The 20,315-nt window shown below is 61.8% G+C and overlaps 1 protein-coding gene and 1 non-coding gene across 4 annotated transcripts in view; both read right to left on the bottom strand.

The window, feature by feature from the left end:
* Window positions 1–10: 10 nt before the first annotated feature.
* The window catches only part of NSD2 (nuclear receptor binding SET domain protein 2), a 64,578-nt gene continuing 44,273 nt past the window's right edge, over window positions 11–20,315 (bottom strand). For 2 of the 3 annotated variants that reach the window (XM_039838297.1, XM_039838296.1), the window contains 13 exons: window positions 13,706–13,837; window positions 13,175–13,298; window positions 12,255–12,455; window positions 11,501–11,680; window positions 11,123–11,279; window positions 10,775–10,980; window positions 9,513–9,616; window positions 8,220–8,489; window positions 7,697–7,813; window positions 5,143–5,284; window positions 4,799–4,905; window positions 3,892–4,093; window positions 11–3,075 (listed from right to left, as the gene is read on the bottom strand). In XM_039838297.1, coding sequence (XP_039694231.1) covers window positions 2,804–3,075; window positions 3,892–4,093; window positions 4,799–4,905; window positions 5,143–5,284; window positions 7,697–7,813; window positions 8,220–8,489; window positions 9,513–9,616; window positions 10,775–10,980; window positions 11,123–11,279; window positions 11,501–11,680; window positions 12,255–12,455; window positions 13,175–13,298; window positions 13,706–13,837 — 2,214 coding nt within the window. In that variant the 3' untranslated portion in view covers window positions 11–2,803. Of the gene's footprint in view, window positions 3,076–3,891; window positions 4,094–4,798; window positions 4,906–5,142; window positions 5,285–7,696; window positions 7,814–8,219; window positions 8,490–9,512; window positions 9,617–10,774; window positions 10,981–11,122; window positions 11,280–11,500; window positions 11,681–12,254; window positions 12,456–13,174; window positions 13,299–13,705; window positions 13,838–15,475; window positions 20,249–20,315 lie in introns of those variants that run through there. The other variant, XR_005647681.1, reaches the window with a different exon arrangement.
* Window positions 5,382–5,503, bottom strand: LOC120583011 (small Cajal body-specific RNA 23). The gene has a single exon (XR_005647702.1).

Raw genomic sequence — 20,315 nt, forward strand, 5'->3', positions numbered from 1 at the left:
ATAAAATAAGTTTAAGAAAAAAGCCTTTAAAAAATTTTTAATACAAAAATACTCATACACAATCTTCCAAACACAACTTCCCACTTTAAATGCTATGCTCCCCAAGTCTACTTTTCAATACAACCCCCCACCCCAAAGCGAGTTTCAAGTTTTCATGTCTATCAAAACTGGTGACAGCACCCAGTGTCCCTAAAAGGAGCCTGGCCTTGTATAGTTTAGGCACCAGTAGGCACATTTAAAATCACACTTAATTTCTGACGGTAGTTCACATCTCAGCAGGGTGCAGTGGACACTGTAATGGCCCGTGGGCACAGACAGCATCTCACTCTACTGGCTAAAATGCATCAAACACGACACTTCTCAGAGGGTCAAGAATTTGGCAACTGACAGTTATTTGCATTAACTTCGATTAAAACTGGCTCATCTTTGCTGAACGTAAGGCCGCGCTGGTGGGCGCCGCAGTGTGGTTTACACAGTGGACACTTGGGGGTGCCAGAGGCACAGACCTGAGTGGCGGGGCCCCGGAGGCGAGGGCAAGGCTGGGTGTCCACGCGGCTCCCAGGGCAGGGGTGTCTCGCCGTGCGCTGTGGGTGCCACAGCTGGTTCCCACAGGGGTCACGCTGGACGCGGCCCTATGCCCAGGGCCGCAGCGCGCGGGGGACGGGCCGCTCTCCTGGCTCCGCTTCACGCTGCCCCGGGGCTGCGGCCCACGTCTAGGCCTGAGCCCCGCCCGGAAGCCTGGTTGTGCTCCGTCCGGTTCACAGACTGCTTTCTGAAGACGTCCAAGTTAGTGTTATTTGCTTATTTTAAGTTTTTGGAACGAGGGCAACCATATTGACAATTTTTCTAGTACTTTCCTTCAGAAAGATCACAAAAGAATTTGGAAATGATACCAAAGCGACTTAAAAATCAAGATTTTACTAACGTTAATACAAAAATAAATTACTCTGCTCACCAAAGTGCACTGCGGAACCAAGTCTGATGGTCTGACTTCCACAGACGTCCCTCAGCTGCCGGGAAGGACACGCGATTACACTGCTCCACGCCGGGGCCTCTGGCCCTACAGAGGAGGGCCACGCCCACGGCCACTGTGCCCAGACCCGAAACCCGCAGGTGGCTGAAGGCCGGGCTGCTCGGCCATCATGGACACGGCCAACCCACTTGAGAGCATGAGGCGCGTTAATCTGTAAGCCAATCCAGCATTTTCAAGACAATTTGAGATTCCAGAATTGAGTTCTAAAGCGGAACACTCTACGGTCCCATCTTGTCAAGCACAGGCACCTCAGAGGGACCTGAGCCGCACATGCGGAGGCAGTTGGCTGCTGACGAGGCCCCGGTCCGCCTCTTGGCTCTGCATCACCTGCTCTTCCCAGGACCGTGGCAGGAGAGCCAGGGTGCAGCCGGCCAGCGAAGCTCTGCTCCCCAGTCAGCACTCGGGGCGCGGGCCCCTCAGGCTGGAGCAGACCCCCACCGGGGTCACGTCATGAGACCCAGAGAGTAGCGAGGGGCCTGGAGGCCAGGCCGCCCTGCAACCCTACGAGGCAAAAACCAGCCCAGGAGAGACGGGCAGGCGGCCTCACAGTAGTTTGCGGCAACAGCGGTGTAAACTTTGCAGAATCGTTCTTCGGCGGTTTCGAGGAGAAAGGCCAGGAAACAGCACCTGTTACTAAGTGTGCCCCACGGCGAGCGCTAGCTGGCCTGGGGACGCACGGCACCCCTGCCCCCACAGCCAGGGGGCGCTCCAGGGAAGAGGGCCTGTTGCCCTGAGAGCTGGGCACTGGCAGCGGCTGCCGGGCCCTCCCTGGGGCACAGGCGCCGAGCGGCCCCCAGCACACCTCGCGTTCCTCGTGAGCAGGCCCACAAAGGGCGATGGCACAGAGGTGACTTCGGATGACAGCAGCTCCAAACTCTAGGTCACTCCTCAGACCCCCACGCAGAGCAGTTTCCAGAAACGCACGTGTCCTGCGCTCTGGGGCCACAGAAGCCCTTCCCCAAGGAACCAGGCCGGCCGCACGAGTAAACACGCGTTTCAGTCAGTGGGGTATTGGTGAGAAGTTTAGCAAAAATATATTGAGGATAAAAACCAAAAACTGGTAAAAACCCACTAAAAAGACCCCACAAAGTACCCCAAGTGTCAGCAAGAGCCCTGTGCCAGCCAGGCGGGCCGCCGCCCCACGGGGCTGCCAGCGGTTCAGATCCACGGACAGAAAAAGCGAAGTGCGAAATCTCACAACACTGTCACCCGCCCTCCTGGGCCACTTCTCACATGGATGAAAAACAAGCATTGAGGAAAAATTCACATTAGTACAAAAAAACGCAGCTGTTTCATAAGAGCGAAAGTAATGGCCAGAATCATGGTTTCCGAGGAAGTCCGGTCTCGGTCCTTGCCTGGCAGCCCCCGGTCCCTCGAGTGCCCACAGGCGAGGGGCCGAGCCACACAAGGGAGGAGGAGAGGACGGTGACCCTGCAGCAGAAACACGACTCTCCACATCCTGGGTGAGACGGAAACGTTTCACATGCCGATTAATTTTCAGTCTCAGCTTTAACCTAAGAAAACAGAGCAGGCGGGAGCCCGGACACTCAGAAACTCAACTGTAGCCGTGACGCTGGGGAGCGAGGCTGCACTGTCCGGAACGCTCCGGCCCATGCGGCTCAGACTTGGTCAGTGCGGACGCAGCGGGCGGCCCCCAGGAGGCCTGCGCGACGGGCACGCTGCCTTGAGCCGGCCCTCCGGGCTGGACGCACGCCCGGGCCCCTGGCCGCCCAGTGCCGCCCCGGGATCTAGCCGAGTCCCCGCCGAGCGCTATTTGACTTCTGTGACTCTCCGCCAACACCTCCTCCTCCTTCTCTTTCCCTTGGACTTGATGGGTTCCGGAAAGGGCTTCTCAGCCTTGGCACTTCTAATGGACTCTGTCCCCAAGTCATGCTCACAGCAGTAGGACTGCCCGTCCTGGGTAGAGCTGAAGGCTGTCCCATCTTGGTGTTCCTTGCAAAACGAATTGGGGCAAAAGTGGCAAAATGAAGTAGAAGGTTTGCCACACACGTCGCAGTGATGCCAAGGACATTCCCACTTCCCTGCAACGAAACACAACGTATCACCAGGCAGAAGTGACAAATCGCAACGACTTAATATTTTCGTGGTCGAAAGCAAATTTTAAAGCTGTCTCATCAGATGGATATGAATCCAAAGGAGAGACTGCTTTCCACCCGGCCGTCAAAAGACGAAGCGAAGCTGACGCTGGCGCCCAGAGGCCCGGGGAGCCCCCCGGCCTGTGTCTGGCCACGTGCCCACCTAATGGCGCGTGGCAAGGTCGAGGGCACCGGCTGCCACTGAGGCTGGGCCCTGCGTCCAGGCGGTTCCAGCCTTCCCCGCGCGAATGCGCAGGCCCGCTAGGTCAGGGAGATGCCGCAGCCACCGCAGACAGGCGCCGACACTGGCGTCTGTCCGTTACCTGGCTCTGTCGTCTTACTATCTGAATCGTGAGCTCTCTCACAGACAAACCTGCCTTCCCCGCGCAGCTGTTTGCATTCCTGTCTTTGAGCCTCGAGTTTCTTTCTGGGGTTGTCAGTTTCCCCACTGGAGCCCGTGGTCTCCCTGAGGGGCTGGCCTGTCATCTGCCTGCCTCCTCCCCAGGTCCCGTGGGGCTGGGAGGTGGGGCTGGACCCTGCAGCTGCCTGCAGACCGCAAAGGGCTGGGCTCCAGGCTGCCACGTGGGGCCACCGGCCTTGCTCTGGCCCCACGCACTTCAGACTCCGGCCCGCGCCGCCTCCTGGCTGGCCCCCAGGCACACGCGCACACGCATGGCCAGCCCAACACAGCGTGCCTGGCAGGGGGCTGGCTGCCCAGGCCCCCAGGGACTCCTGTGGGCGGGGCTCGGGGCGGGGACCCACCGAAGGGCCGCTTGCCCAGGCCCAGGCAGGCCAGGTGGTAGGCCTTGGTGCAGGACCTGCGGTCGCACAGCACCAGCTGGCCGCCGTCCCCGCAGCGGAAGCACTCGTCTTCGGACCGCTTCCCCTCGGCCCGCACCCTGCGCCTCCGGCTCTTCTTCCGGCTCCGTTTGCCCTTCTCCTCCGCAGACAGGGACGCCGAGGCCTAGGGGCAGGGAGGGCGAGACGTGCAGCCCACTGAGGACCTCGCTCCACGGGGCGGACGGCGAGCCAGGCCGGCGCAGGGCCTGGGGCGGGGAGCGCGGGCCGCCTCTCGGCACCAGCACGCCCTGGTCCCGGGCCTGCCGCTGGCACACGGGCTGTGCCCCGGCTGCTTCTCCCCAGTGCGTGTCGCTAGGAGCATGAACGAACCAGGGGCAGAGCCAATGTGAACAATCAGCCCTGGGGGGCCGGTCGGGGCACTGGGTTGCATGTGTCCTCCCCGTTTTCATCCTCCCGGAAACTTAGAATGTGACCCATCTAGAAATAGGGTCACTGCAGGTGTGACTAAGTTGGGATGAGGTCACACTGGTGCTGGGCAAGCCTAATCCCAGTCTGAGTGGTGTCTCTATAAGGACAAGACCCGTGTGCAGGCAGAGGCCACGGGAGGGGCGGGCAGGGCTGGAGGGACATGGCCCCGTAAGGGACACACGCGCCCACTGCTTGGGGCCCCAGCGCTCTGCTGCAGCGGCCCTGGCATGGCCACGGCCACGGCCACAGCCACAGGCGCAAAGGGAAAGCGGCAGCCGTGCCAGCCCTGCCTGTCACGGCGACACGCCGGCGCAGAAGCCACCACTCGTGACCGGAAGGGCCATGCTCCCAGGCATCGGCGTCACTACCACCGCTGGAAGACACGCGGCCATGACCCTACCTTTGGCCGGTCCCCAAGGAAGCCGCTGCAGTTGGAGGCCCCGCACCGGCACACCGTCTTCTCGTTGCCGAGACAGTCGAGATTGTAGTTGAAGGTCAGCTCCGTCCCTGATGACAGAGGACAGGCCACGCTGGGAACCCGGCTGCCCACGAGGGCCTGAGGCTCTCGTCTGGCGCACCAGACACACCTGCCACCCCCGGCGCTGGCACAGCACGGCTGCGCAATGTCACTTCAAGAAACCGACTCAAAACGCAGCCGGCCATCCACACTGCCGCCTACCACCCCCGGGGCCTCAGTCTGGCCACACAGCCAGGAGCCTGTGCGGAGTCCTCGAGGCGTCATACCTGCGGGAATGTCGCACACGGCGAACAGGCCCACTCGCGTGTCGCCGTTCACTGTCCACTTGAGGGTCTCGCAGTTGGGCTGACAGCTGTGGTTCATGAACCGGGAGTAGTTGCCCTTGGGGCCGGCGTCGATGATGCGGTCCTGCAACGCACAACTCCGGCCTTAAGTGGCGCTTACACATGTCCCCTCGGCCACTCCTCTCGGGACTGCACAGTCCTGAGACGCGCTGGACAGCTGCTGTCGGACTGAAAACCGTGGTCCCCCGCGTCCACTCAGACAGGACACTCCCAAAGCAGTCCTGTTTCTCTTGCTCACGCCGTCAGGGGGGGCCACGGGGAGCGGCCGAGCCCTGGTGACAACGGGGAGGTGAGCTGGAGCCAACACCACCCGGCAGGTGACAGAGAAGAGCGTGAGGACCTTGGATGCTGAAGGTCAGGAGCACACGGAAAGGTTGCTAACGGAGAACAGGACTAACCCCGTAGGAAATGGGTGTGGACATCAGCAGATGGCCCTCAAGGGGCCAATCAGATGGACGAGCGGGACGGAACAGCCGCTGAAGTGCCCATGCCCGTGTGCAGGGACGTCCAGAGGTGACGCGCTCACTCAGTGACAGGGACGGGGGACAGAGCAGAGCCCGCGGCTCCTTCCCCCCAGTCTCTAGACAAGCGACTGCAAGGGAGTGACAAGCAGAGAGGTGCACAGTGCACGTGACGCCCCCTCCAGCACCGTCACCAGTTGTGAATAGCGACGTCTGTGAGTGGGACACAGAACCAACACAGACCTCCATGGCGTGAGGCCCAGTGAACCCGAGAGCACCAAGGCAGCCAGAAGCCCAAGCCGCCCGTTGGGGTCCCCGCCTGTGTGACAAGTCCCTGGGGGCCGGCCTGCGGCAGCTCTGCCACACTCTCACCCAAACTGCTCTACGGCTCGAAAGCCGAACACGGCATCGGAACACGCTTTCCTGTTCTTTGTCCCCACCAGCTGTGCAGCCCCAGCAGGGACGCAGGGCACCGACCAGCACGTGCTCAGAACTTTCACGCTGTCCCCTTCACCGCTCACGTCCACGTGCTGGCGATGGCACGAACGCCTCCCTAGGACACGCCCTGGGACCGGGAGGCACAACACCCCGCCCGCGACAGGACTGCACTGACCCCCACACACCGCCGAGCGCTCCCGCAGGGCCCGCGGTCCGCACGGCCATGAGCGCCGGATCCTGACAGCCGCCTGTCAGGACTTTCTCGGGCGACACAGAACTTCTCTCCCTCAGAACTGTTACTGCAACTATGTTACCATCTCCTCCTCTACGTGTCCAGACACTTCAATCCCCGTGGAGTGACGGGGACACTGATGCCAGCTAGCATGGCCTCCGTCCTGCCTGCCACCGTCCCCTGCCGCTGGGCCTGGGCCAGGCTGCTGTCCCAGAAGCCCGCCCTCACCGGCGGTTTAGACCAGCGCTGGCGGCCACAGGCTCCCCTGTGGGCTCCGGATGCCGGCGGGTCCAGAGAGCCCACTGGCGCTCTCGTCGAAACCGCAGCGAGCTCACGCTGGCAAGGGTCACGTCCTGACGACACGGCCACCCCCAACCACAGGCATGGTCCTGTCACTGTCCAGTCGCCGACCAGACGTCCCACCTTCCTCCTGCCACACCCTGCCCGGTGGTCCCTGTGAGTCATCTGCTACTTCAGCGACTGCCTCTCTGGACAGCGTGTTTTCGTAAGCCACCTAACAGGCCAATTTCAGAGACTGTGTTGGCTCCGTTTCACCTGCTTGCTCCCATCTGCCCGGCCCCCGGCACCACGCAGTTTCCTCGCGGCCTCCACCCTCCACCTCCCTTCCGGTTCGGTTCGACTGGCTCTGCCACACTGTGGCCCCCTCTCTTCAGACTCGGTCTTGCATCTCGGGTTCTCTCCAAACACAGCCCTGGGCCTCAGGGTCTCCCACGGCCCCCTCAGCATGAAACATTCATGTCTCTCCTGAGTCGCGGACGCTGCCTTTGCCTCAGCCCCTGGGTGACCCTCATCTCAGGGACCAGTCTGTGCGTTAAATGACGGACGGGGCTCATTTGACGACACACAAGCAGCTTAAATTCAGACTGAAACACAGTGAGGCGCGGGCCTCAAGTTTTTGTTCCTCGTAAAATGACCTCCCTTGGCACCCAAAAGGGAAGGCGTGACAAAGGGGCGTGCACATTTGCCTGTGATCATGACAGGAGCCACCTGGAAAAAGGCCCAGCGCCCTCAGGTGTCAGTCACAGAGGGGACGCAGCCCGACCACCGTCTGGTAGACAAGCGTCCGCCCCCTCCTTCCGCTGAGCCCAGCAGCCAGGCCGGCATTCCAAAGCGCTTCCTAACCGGGGCTCAGACCCGCGGCACTGACGGAGACCAGCACGTGACGGTGGCGCCCACTGCCCGTGCCCACTCCCCGCCTGTGCGCTCAGCGAAACCGCACACTCTGCGCGCCCGGCGGGACACACGAGCCCGGGTGCTCTCACGCTGCTGGGAGCCGCGCGGGCTTGGAACCGAGCGGCCGCGTGCACGGGGCGGGCCCCGGTACCTTGTCGATGGTGAGCATGTAGAAGTGGGTGATGTCATTCTCGTGCGCACGCTTGATCCTCGCCATGCACTCGTCCTCGTCGATCAGCTCGCCCACGTACTCGTTCACGAACTCGCCCTGGCACCGGAAGGGCGCGGTCACCGCAGGGGCCTGCCGGCCAACTCTGGCCGGGTGCGAGGGCCCACGCCGGTGAGTGCCACGTGTCCCCCACAGGCTGGGCGCGCCACCTGCTCCCTGCCGAGCCACCTCCCCTTGGCCGGGCCGGTGCCCCCGAGCTTGCCGGCTGCTGGCTGGCTTCCTGCTGCAGGACAGCGATCGCCAGCGTTACGACCAGAGGCATGTTTTATGGGACCCTGTGACCTCTGCCCTGGCAGATAACTTTCAGGTGAAGTTTGACAACGTTCGATTGTAGTAAGTCAGGTAACACTTTAAGGGCCCTCCACCCACGAGTGCAAAAGCACGAGCGAATCCGGCCCAGGGACCAGCGGACCCAGTTCTGAGAGGCCGGGGGAGGGGCACACACCTTCCTGATGTCCCGCTTGGCGACCAGGCCCCACCCTTTGCCATCCGTCCTGATGATCTTGGTCTCGGGGTACTGGCGCTTGGTGAAGCACTGGTTCTGGCAGAACTCCCCAGCAGGGCACACCTGCGGGTGGCACTCGAACATCAGCATCCGGTTCAGACACTCCGAGTCGAAGCCGCACGGGTTCTCGTCAGTGGGCTTGCAGTTGCACTTGGGGATCTCGGAGATGTCGGCAGTGTAGATCTGCACCTTCCCGTACGGCTTATTCACCTGCACAGAGAGGGGCGCCTCAGCCCGCACGCCCCGCCACCAGGCCGGCGGGGGCCCGGGAGGCGCTGCGGCCCACATGGCACCATGGCCCTCACTGAGGCGACGGGCTGGCTGACCCCCCACCCAGAGCGTAGCCCTGACCCCACAGCCCGCGTTCCCATCTGTGCCTCTGTTCCTTGTTGATCAGCGAGAGCTGACACTTCTCCAGCCGGCTGTTGTAACAGCGAGAGACACTAGACCCACTGTCCCCACGGCACCAGGAGGTGGCAGTGGTCACAATCCCTGCTCCTGTGAACTCAGCTTGTCGCCAGAGAGAGAAAGCAACTCAACAATAACGCGGCAGAGAAAAGTGAGAAGAGGCCAAAGCACGAAGGACGAGGTCTCAGGCGTGTGGTGGAGGCGAGGGTCACTGCTGAGGGACAGTAGAGCGTGCTGGACAGCACTCTGCAGACTCGCTCAGAACCGACGTTTCTGGCTCTGATCCAGCAGCATCAGAACCCCCCGGATGAGGGTGGAGAGCGGTCCCCTCCCCACAAGCACGCGGACGCGGCCCAAGCTTCGTGGCGAGGGCAGGGCCTTGACCAGCAGGCAGGCGGCCAGTACGCGTGCCAGAGGCCGTGGGCTCTGGGCGACGGGCACCGGCTCACACGGCACAGGCTGTGAAAAGGGTGCCGCCTCTCAGGCCCTGGCTACGCATGGACTTGCTCCCTGCCAGGACTCCTGGCCCCGGGGTGGACACAGGGCCACGGCCGGGACGCCAGTCCTGCCTCGCCTGCCACGCCCTCTGAGCTGGGAAGGCCGTGTGGTCTCACGCCAGGCCCAGGCTGACCACTCTGGTCCCAGCACTGGGCGACGGTGTGCTCCAGGCCGGGGGCTGGTCCCCTTGCCCCTCCAGGGCTGCTGCCCACACACTGAGGCAACCACGTCTCCAAGCAGAAACCCGGCCAGCTCTGCCCAGCCCCCCTCGTGGGAAGGACGCGCATGTGGTGGCGACGGTCTGCCATCCGCCCGCTCGGACGTCACCTTGATGTGCTTGTAGGGCGGGGGCTTGCGCGCGCTCTCCTGCGTCTCTCTGGCTTCCCTCTGCAGTTTGATTTCACGAAAGCGTGCCTCGGCTTCTTGCAGCGCTAAAGCCGGTGAAACAGGAAAAGACGGTGAGCGGCCGTGACTCGTCCGCTGCGCCCTCCCGCTCCGCTTAGAGGGGTCTCCAGTTTCCATAAAAGTGGAGGGAACGGGGAACCGGGAGGGGCAGACACGCCCAGTCAGCTAACGAACCCGCTCACTACAGGAAAGGCCCGGGGCCGGGCCTCCGTCACGGTGACCACTGCAGCCCCCCAGCTGTGACCTAGTGACAAAGTGCCAGGCATGACACACTGCCCCAAATCAAAACAAAATTCATTCCGTTCCTTTCAAGAAGACGCTCTGAGAAGCGAGGATGGAAAACACAAGGCCCTGAGCTCTGTGGGACACCGCCGTCAGCGCTAGGCGTCAGGGGCCAGCCGTGGCCAGGCATTCGTTGGCCAGGGCTGTGGCGGGCAGCTACTCAGGGCTCCAGTGCCGGGGGTCCGGAGACGGGCATCCCAACCCCACCTACCAGCTGGCCCACGCTCAGCACGCTGCCACCTCTCAGTTTCATGACGGGTTTGAGAATCTTTTGCTGCCCACCCATTCTCATTCGGGCCTGAGGGCCTACTGCATGCTGAGGACCTCTGCCCAGTGCAGACGTGGCCCTGCCCCTCGCCAAGGTCACCGGCTGGGACAGGCTCCTGCACGCCCTGAGTTGGCCATGGGCACGCTGTCCTCACAGTCCAGCGCGAGCACCATGTTCTCCAGTCTGAGGGCTGCCTTCCCATCCTGTCTCCCACTTGGCAGCAAACTCAGGGGCGGGGCATCCTGTCCACCTGCCCACACCTGACACCCAGTGTGTGCTGATGGGGGTGACATGAGCCACCCCGAGCCCCATGCACAGGGTCTAGACAGCAAGAAGCTCCCACGACACCTGCGCCTCGCACGAGGCAAGCTGGGGGAGACCCCTGCAAATCTGCACTAACGTCACTTCCTGAAAACAGCTTCAGCGATCCTGTAGCGAGCGAAGTTCATCACCAACGACGTAAAAGTCATGTCCTAGCCTGTGCTTCAGCGCATTGGTCTGCAAACCCACTTTCCCCTACAGTGCAGCTAGCAGGCTCAGCCCAAGGTCCGCGACAGAAATCGGACTTTCAGAAAGCAGAAATCAGGGTTCGCGCCCGAGACCGCCGTGGCACGCCGCCTGGAGATCTCCGTACCGTTTTTGAAGACTCTTCCGATCCCTCTGACCCCCTGGTAGCGGCTGCCCCGGTCCCCCTCCATGTACGGGAACACTCGCGCCTGATGCGTCCAGTAATAATCTTTAGACCCAAAGAAAAACACAGGGAATTCTCCAATCTCGTGCTTCATTTTCTGAATATTTGGGGGGACATTTTTGGGATGGCAAACTTCTGCCGGCCACCATCTATTATAAATATTAAAAACAGGATTCACAGACTCTTCAGAGAGACAATCATTCCAACACATTAAGCTCTGTAAAGTAAAAACAACACGTTTGAACAGGCAAAGGGGAGGTGGGGAGGTGGGGAGGGGCGCGGCCCTCGCACCTGTAGTTCCCGAGCTTGACCCAGACGATGTCCTGGCAGTGCAGCCGCTTCCCGGCCCGGCACTCGTTGCAGAACCAGCTGCCGTCGGGCGTCTCGATGCCCAGGCAGTCGGGGTGGAAGGCCGCGGGGCAGGACTCGCAGCACAGAAGGCTCCCGCCTGCAGGAGGCGGGGCTTAGCCGGCCTGGCACCGCCCCCTCCCCTCTCCACCCCGCCCGCGCCCAGCTCCCAGCTCCCAGGCGGACCCAAAACAGCCGCCTGTGCGGGGGAGGAGGCGCACGGACGCGACTGCCACGCGCCGCCGAGAGCCCCGCACGCGCCCGCGGACCAGCGCGGCCCGCGCCGCGGGAACACGCAGCGGGGCCGGGGACGGCCCTCACCTTTGGAGCACACGAAGCACCAGCTCACGTTGACGTGGGCGTGGTGCCGCTTCCCCTTCCGCGCCGTGAAGTGGCCGGCGCAGACCATGCTGTGCGAGGCCAGGACCGCGCAGCCGGCGGCCAGGCAGGCGTCGCCGCCGTGGTACGCGACGGGGCAGCGCACGCAGCGCATCATCTTCCCTGCGGAGACACGCACGCTGACGCACGCCGACCACGCCGACGCCGCGGGAAGCGCGCGCGGTGAAGGGAAAACGCCACCCCTAGGACCGGGAGGCTGAGAGCTTTTAACAGACGCCGTGTGGGGAGGGCGGGCTGGGGGGGCATCCTGGGCATTTGTAGGGGGCTTAGTGCACCCCTGCCTCTACCCGCCAGATGCCAGCGGGTGCCCCCCAATCTCCCCAACGGTGCTGGGCGGAGCGAAGCCGCCACCCTGCGCCCCGCACACCCAACGTGCCACGCACACCCAACGTGCCACGACACGGGAGGGCGCCGACTCTAAATGACCCCTGCCGCGTGGGAAAGGCCACTGCAACGAGAGCGAGCAGAACCCAGCGGACCGGTCCGGAGACCCGGCCCCCGCCCCCCGCCCCCCGCGGTTCAGGGTCGTCGAGATGACGGGCGGGAAGGAACGGAGCCGGGAGGGCCCGTCAAAACCCTGGCCCAGCCTGCGTCCAGCCAGAGAGAAACGACTCCGGCAAGCACGGCCGAGTGGGGGACCGCCGGGGACCGCCCCCCGCGCAAAGGCGCGTCCTACCTTTCGAGGGCCGCGGGTTGGACGGGTTCGAGGCATGGCAGCTGACGCAGCTGTGCAGAGGGCAGCGGAAGCCCCGGCTCTCGAACACGGCCAGCGGGAACCTCCGCACACAGGCTTCGTGGTAGAACTTCCCGCACTGCGAGACCACGCAGCGCTTCACGTCCCCCGCGCTCTCCTTGCACACGAAACACGAGTGGACCCCTACGCGGGGGGGCCGGGGCCGCGAATCAGACCGCGCTGCGGGCTTGGCCGGCCGCCCCGTGGGACGCTTGTTCCCGCCCCACCACAGGGACCTCAGCCGCCAAGGGTCACCTGAAGGACGGGCAGTCACTCGGGTCCGCCGGAAGTTGGAGGAAATGACCCCCAGGAAAGGCTCCCCGCTGAGGGCACACACCCACTCACACCCACAGGCAGACAGTGCCCCGGAGCGAGCGTCCCGCTGGATGCCCTCGCTTGGGGGGAGACCCCAACCCGAAGCCCTGCTCTGAGGAGTCAGGAGACCAGGCCTGGCCAGTGGACAGGAGGGGACAGGGACCCCACGTGCCGCCTGTCAGCCCGACTGCACCACAGAAGCCCACGCAGCAGAGAAGCAGTGGCCACTCGGGAACAAGCAAGGACCTGCTTTTTCTACTGGGTTGGAAGCTGAGGCTGCACCCCCAGGAGCTCCTGCTCCTGTGACCCTCAGTGTCCCGTGACCCGGGCTATGGCACCATGACGGTCCCCCACAGACAGCAGGCTCATGCCAGCCATGGCAAAGGGCGCAGCAGAGCCCACCACCAATTACCCCGTTGCCTTGCCCAGCACTTTGTGCCGCCCTGATGTTTGAGTGAGTCTTTAATCAAAGTGTAGCTCCCAGCACCTCCTCCGAGGGGAGCATGGGGGAGCAGGGGCACAGGGGCCGGTGGGGACATGGCACTTGCCTGAGGCGCACTCGTGGCAGGTGAGCCGCCCCTCCGGAGTCCGGGGCAGGCCAAGGCAGGACGGGTGGAAGGCGCCGCAGCAGGGGCCGACGCACAGGGCCAGGCCACCCGTCTTCTCGCACAGCTGTGGGCAGAGAGGGACCCGGTGATGTGGCCGGGGGCGGGCAGAGGGGACAAACGGGATCGAGAGCCCCAAGGACACCCGAGAGTGTGGAGCCCAGGCCGGAAGGGTCCAGAACTCCGCACGTCCCCACAGGGAGCCCAACACTGCCCACCAGCCACCCCTATTCCACGTCCTCCACAAAGCGTCTATGCACATGGGTGCGTGTCACTCCTACACGTCACTGAATGACGTGACCTGGAGCGCTTCATCCCAGGACCCGCTGGTGGCCCAGCGCCTTCAAAACGAAAATCAGTGACAGTGGCAGTGGGGGGGATAGGGGAAAGAGACGCTGTGGCGACACGCACTCCCGTGGGCCTGGGACCCGAGCCAGGTACGCTGGAGGACACAGGCGGTGGCAGTCCCCTCACCTGGCAAACGTGCTCCTTTTTCGCAGCCACTCCGCGTTCAGACTTCTTTGAAGAGATGGACACCTCGGTCTGCGTTTCGTCGGCACTTTCATACGGGGACTCGAGGGGCTCGTCTCCCGGGCCGTCCGAGACCTGCAGAGAAGGAGGTGGACGACAGTTCACTAGTCGCAGAGCTGGGATGAACACCCGGCTGCAAACTCATGCGTGAGGACTCGCCCCACCCACGCACGCACCCTGTGCCGCCGCCTGTCAAGCGTGCAGCAGCGACGGGCTCCCGTGATCACACCGCTCGGCGACCCGCCACATGGGAATTCCGCTTTATTCTCCTGACTACTCGGCACGTGTATGCAGCGAGAGGCACAAGGTGTGACACTCCCTTAACATGTCTCAGACGTGAAGCGACTTCCTGAAAACCTGTGTGCGCTACTAGGTGACCGAAGACGAGCTTGGGACCGAGGATCTCGACCTTTCTTACCAACTGGTTAACATCCAACTACTTCAAGGTTAGAGAAGGGTATCAACACGGAGTGCACCTGGAGGGGACCAAGTGCAGAGCCACGTGTGAGGCCCTGGCCGTGACCTTGCTCGCTGTCCCGGGGCTGTGCTAGGCTGTCAGGTGTTTCGGAGTCATGTCGTATGGGGCACTGACGCCGCCTCGTCACACGTGTAACTGGCTCACCATCCTGGTCTCACCCCCCCTCGGCCTATGTTCCCCGCCAGAGGGGAAGGGGGGGTGGGCGGGGTGAAACCTGCAGCTGCTTAGCAGGTGCGTCTAAGTGAAAGGGCTGCGCCAGCGAAAAATAGTCATTTATCAGAGATCATGAGGCTCACCACCCCCCTCGTCCTGGACTCACCATTCCTCCTCACTGACCGGCAACAATAAACCTTAACAAACAAGTCTTTAATTAGAAAACTTTATGTGTCAATTTCAAATTTTAAGAAACTCTAAAGACGCTTAGAGTTCGTCTGACGTTAGGTAAACAAATGGTGAAAACTGAATTTTTCAGCAGAGCAGAAGTATAAGCTGTATTTCCCATCCATGATAACAAGTAACTGTGTTTCAGGCTTACTGTTTGCCAATCGACACAAAGCTAGGAATTGAAATTGGGCCGCGTTGAAAATTTTAAAGAGCAAAACCTCAGGCAATCCACCCAAGTCGGCAGCCTCGTCAGCTTCTTCCAGGTTTAGCCCACTGACGTTACAGGAAGCAGAAGATAAAAACCCCAATAAATACAGGGTTTTGCTGACTCTTTTTGATGGACCTGTTGCTTCCAGCGTCTGTGGCGGGGGTGACAGGTGTGTGGTCACGCTCCCTTGTTTGACATAGCGACCTGTGTACAGCTGCTGCCTGAGGCTGCCCGGACGAGTGGCCAGGCACGGCACCTCCCACCCTAACACTGACGCCCAGGAAGGCAGTGACCTGAGAAAATGCTGGGCTCAAACTCCAAGGGTCATAGGGCGTCCACCGGGCGCGGGGTCGCCGGTGGGCTGCAGGGGCTGGGGGGTACGGGGATGTGGCCGTGGGGGGCACTGGAGCAGCACAGCACCCGCCCAGCTCCCAGAGCGGCGCCCAGGGCCACCGGGGGACGAGCTGGCGCGCACTGGACCCAGAGGCAGGGCCTGTGCCTGAGGTGTGGGCTGGGGGAGAGCGCCCGGTGCCCCGCCCCAGCCAACCCATGTCCCCCACCCCCCCCCGGGCGTGGCTGCGCCAACGTAAAAGCTAAAAGGAAGAACGCACGGAGAGGACAGAACACACAGACCAGTCCTGGGTCGAAGGAAGGGACAGCACCTTTTATTTAAGATTTACAGAAAAAGTCAGCACGTTTCCACGTGGTGATAGTTCCTGAATTAACAAAGTCTGGTGTGCAACACGCCATACACATTCTGAGTGAGACATGCAGGTCAGACACAGGCCGCCGGCCTTCACCCCAGCCCCTGCCGGCTACTCGAGCCACAACTAGCCCAGCTGGCCCAGCTCGGGCTCAGCCAGCCCCCCAGCGGCCCAGTGGGGGCCAGGGCGGGGCCCCCCTCCGCTGCAGCTGCGCCTCCGATTGTGACAACGGCCCAGCCACCTGCGCAGTCCCGGCACAGTCCCAAGTCGCCGTCTAGGCATCTACGGTCTACCCCAGGTCCGGTAGGGTGCATTTGGAAAGAGGACGGTGGCATGACCCCAGCCGAGAGCCCCCCACGTGCCCCGACGCCAAAGCCGCACCTGCAGCACCAGCTCCCAGCGGCTCGGCTCCTGGCACCTCAGTTTGCTCAGGCCTGAAGGCGCCTCCCCTGCCGCTGCTCGGCGTGTGGCAGTGTCAGCTTGCCCACGTGCCTCAGAAACAACGCAGTCTCCGTAACACAGGTGACCGCCACCAACAGTGTGAGCACCGGCTGAGCACATCTGCGCCACCTCCTAGAAATGGTGCAGCCACGAAGGGTGACATGCCAGTCCCAGGTCCTCCCTGCTGGGGCTGGGGAGCGGCCCCCTAGGCCCCGCAGTGTGACACACAGTGACTTTTAATCTTTTGACAAAATGAACCCTTTCACAAGTTGAATGCTACATCAGTTTCGGAAATACAGACTTTGAACGAGCATTTCTGTGAACCAACATTTCCGTGTTTAAGTTCCGCTTCTGGAGAGCGAGACGGAGAGTTAGGGGCGCGTTCACCCCGCATTCCGATTCACAGATGACGAGAATCCTGTGTTCAGCAGGTTTCACTAACTTAAAACCAAAATTCTAATCTCAAACAGGTCTTCCAAATAAACGTCACAGTGAAATGTTAGAGTGGATTTCAAGTACTTATTTTTAAAAGTCATTCATCACCTGAAACACTACAGTTCATAATAGCTTTAATCAAAGCAACCTTCGTAGGTGACAGACTGGAGCTGCTAGCTGTCCCTGAATTCCAGGGCCGGGCCTGAGTCAGGGAGAACGTGAGGCCTGGCCCACCCAGCACCCTGCCCACACCCACTCCAGGCCTCTGCGTGCTGCACGGGCCCCAGGAGGCGCCAGCGAGCGCCTAGTGTGGCCTGGCCACGGAGGCTGGCCACGCAGCTGCTGTTTCAGACTCCAGTGGCCAGCCCTCGTCACAGGAAAAACGCGTCTCTAAAATAATCTCAGATAATCTTTTCGACCCAACTTTGCCCCCACGGTGTCCTCGGCAGCGGCCATCTCACAGAGCGGGCTGGGGAGAGCACATTCGAGAACAGTGACAGAGCAGCCACGGCCGCTGCTCCAGCAGCTGCTGTCAGCGCGTGAGGCTGAGCAGACCCCCTAGAGCTGGGCTGGCCACCCCCCTGCCCCTGTCATCTCTGCAAAATACAACATGCCTGAATGGTTAGCACGCTTCGAAATGGACAACAAAAACCTGACAAGTACGTGGAGGCCAGAAAAAAATCGCACCTGTGGGTGCAATGGGACCATCGAGTTGCAAAGGTGTATGACGAGAGGCACTGCTCAAAGCGGCACCATGGGAGGGCATCCAGCCAGCGCCACCCTCACCAGACAGCAAAAGGAACAAGACACATGCAACACACGACTTCTACCTGCTGAGCCCCCCGCTGGCAGGTCAGCCCCTGGCGATTTCTGACATTCGAGATAAAACAGCAGAAACAGTACTCAAAAGGTCAAAATCAACTTCACTGGCCCAAAGCCCTAAAAGCATAAAAGACTCAGCATGCTCCTTTTTAAAACACAGAGCGTTAAAGGCCACCGGGGAGCCAGTGACAGCTGACAGTGCTCGGAGGACCCTTCCCGAGCAGGTGGCACGCTGCTGCTGTCGGCCAGGCGCCCTTCCAGCCCATGGGCTGAACGACAAGCAGCGGTCCCCAGAGCCACCTCTTCTGTCTCTGGGTTTTTAACGAGGAACCGAGGTGACGGAACTCCTGACGTTAAAAGCATAAAACGCTAGTTTCACACAAGTCGAAAGGGCCGTCACCGTCGCGCCCACAAATGCCTGCCTGGTCAGGACACCTAGGTGTGAGTGACAGACCCAACGGGCTGGACACGCTTCAGACGTGCGGTTGGCTCGAAATTGAGCAAAGAGGAGGTCTGGGATGTCCCCTCACACACAGTGTCTGTGTCAAGCCACCAGCGAGTTCTCCCACACACTCTCGCCCCACTGGGCTCAACCTAACAAGTGGGGGCCTGTCCTTCACGGAAAAACACTCAGGCTGCTCAGAGGGTGACCGCCGGGACACGGGACACTGGCCACCAGCCACGGCAAGGCCCACACCCGCTCATGACAGGCTTCAGCGAGACCTGTCTCGGGGCACTTCCTGCAGCCGCACAGGACGCCCTAGGGCCCGAGTGTCCCCCGTTCCCGAGCATGTTTCTACGCAGACACTGGATGCGCTCGGCCCTCAGGCCCGGCCCCCTGCACATCTGCGGTCGGTCTTGGGCCAGAGGCCACAAGCGTAACGGACTTGTTCCTGACGCTCCTGACACTCGAGGCTCAACTTGCTCCACCCTTTCCTGGGCTGTACTCGGCTGTCAACGCCCATGACTGCGTGACCCTCCTCAACGGCCACCTCCCCGGTCCCTTAGCACTCGACACTAAACCTAACTGGGAACTCCCAGCAAGGACACGAACCCGGCACACATGAAGCCAGAGTGCCTCTGAGGTCACCTGCGAAGCAGGCCGAATGCCGGAGGGGGGGATGGGGGTGGAGACACCCTCACCTGACATCCCCCAAGGCGCCTTCGCGTGACCCCTCCCTTAGGGTCCTGCTGATCAGCAGGAGTGTCCCTGCACAGACACGGCCACCACACTCAGTGGGGGTTGCAGGTGCAGGAGGCGCGATGCCCTGCATGGCACGGGGTGGGCCGCGCTAGGCCCAGACTGCACACAGATGCATGTCTGGTCGGCTGGGGGGCCAGCTTTGGGCCGGCCTGCAGCAGTTGGGGCACGCACCCTGCGGCCAGGCTAGTGGCTCCCCGTGGGGCTGCTCCAGCAAACGCCTCCATTCGCACTCGAGCATCTTCCCAGGGCCACCGCAGTGACTCTGCAGAGCACAAGTGAATCCCACCTCAGTGACAAGCCACTGCGCAGGCCCGGGCCCAGGCTGCGTCAGTGCTGCTGTGGCCTCGGGACAGAAGGTCCACAAATGTTCGCGCCCTGGCCGGTGTGCTGCATCCTATCTCCAGGCTCTCCCAGGACACAAGCTCCGCCCACACGTGACCTCGGGAAGCCACGGGGTCCTGCCCCACCAGCCCGCAGAGGTCCCCACTGGCATCTGGAGCGGGGCCATCCTGCCCTATGCAGGGTGCTGAGCATACCTGCCTCTGCCTGCCTCCCCGAGGTGAGAAACGCTGCACGTGTCACCCGGCCCGTTCGTGCGGCCCCGGGGACTCAGCCATGCCAGCTCTGAGCTGCTCTGGGGCACACCACTGAGTCGCTCTACCGGTCCTTCCACCTCCTGGGGGGCTGACTCCTGAAGCTGTCGCTAGAACTCGCTGGCCACCCCAAACCCGCCATGTGACAATCTCAACCGAGCCTCTCAGCCCTGCCACTGGCTTCTCGGGCGAGTCCTCGCTTTCGGTGACCATTTCGTGAACTCAGACCATTTTTACACCGCCTTTTTTTCACCTTTTTAATCAGTGACCAGCTTTCTGAGAGCCCTGTGTCACCCCTGAGCTCGTCCACATCCTCAAGGGACAGCATCTGAGCAGAGCCAGCCCAGTCCCGAGCCGGCCCTCACACACGCCCAGGGCCTGCCACTTCCAGTTCACTCCGCCCCACGCGCCGCGGTGCCCAGAGCAGCTGCCTTCGTGCCCAACAAAACGCATGCCTTTGGGTAAAATGGAACGATGGTGACTTTATTCCTTTATTGTCATAACCATTACTGTCACAATAGTGAACCACCGAGTCCTTGCAAGGTGCCAGGCACCCTACGTGTTTCACATGCATCACACTGCTCAGCGGCTTAGGACACAAGTATTAGTCAGAAACTGTCGTCAGAGGAAAGCCACACGGGAGAGCAGGGGGCCACCCGAGTGCCACACGCTTGGCGGCCAGAGTGACCGCCGAGACGCCCCCCTCACCATGCACGGCGGGCCCTGGGGTGCCATCAGGGGTCCCTGGGACGGAGACCCGTGACAGCATGAGGACGTCATGTGAAAGCAGCCGATGGGGCAGGTGGCTGCAGTGGCCCCCACGCAGCGGTCACTGAATCGAGAGTCAGCGGTTCACAACGACACTGCACACGGTATTTGTCCCTACGAATTTGCTCTATCTAGTGTCATAGTAAAACTGTTTAATAGAAAAGACAGAATCGAAATTCTCCCTGCCTTTTACGCTGGGTGTCAGTTCACTCTGCAGCTCTGAGCACGCTGCACTGGCCACGAGCAGCCGACAAGGACGCCGCTCAGCGTGTGCCGCTCGTCCCTTGTTTCTGAAGGTACAGATGCCGACACTGTTCGGTAAAAACTCAGTGAGTGAGGAACTAGAGGAGAAAGCGACCTCTACCGGGGCGAGCCCCTCGGTGCCGTGTCCTTGCCGTGGGCCCTCTCAAGGTGAAGTCTACACTCGTCACTGCAGCGTGAATACGTTTCTGTCACGAGATGAATGTGGTTGGTTAAACGGCCTTGGTCAGGCATCTTACCTTGGTCTTAAAATTT

This window comes from Pteropus medius, unplaced genomic scaffold (assembly GCF_902729225.1).
Source record: "Pteropus medius unplaced genomic scaffold, Ma_sr-lr_union100, whole genome shotgun sequence".
Taxonomy (NCBI): Eukaryota; Metazoa; Chordata; class Mammalia; order Chiroptera; family Pteropodidae; genus Pteropus; species Pteropus medius.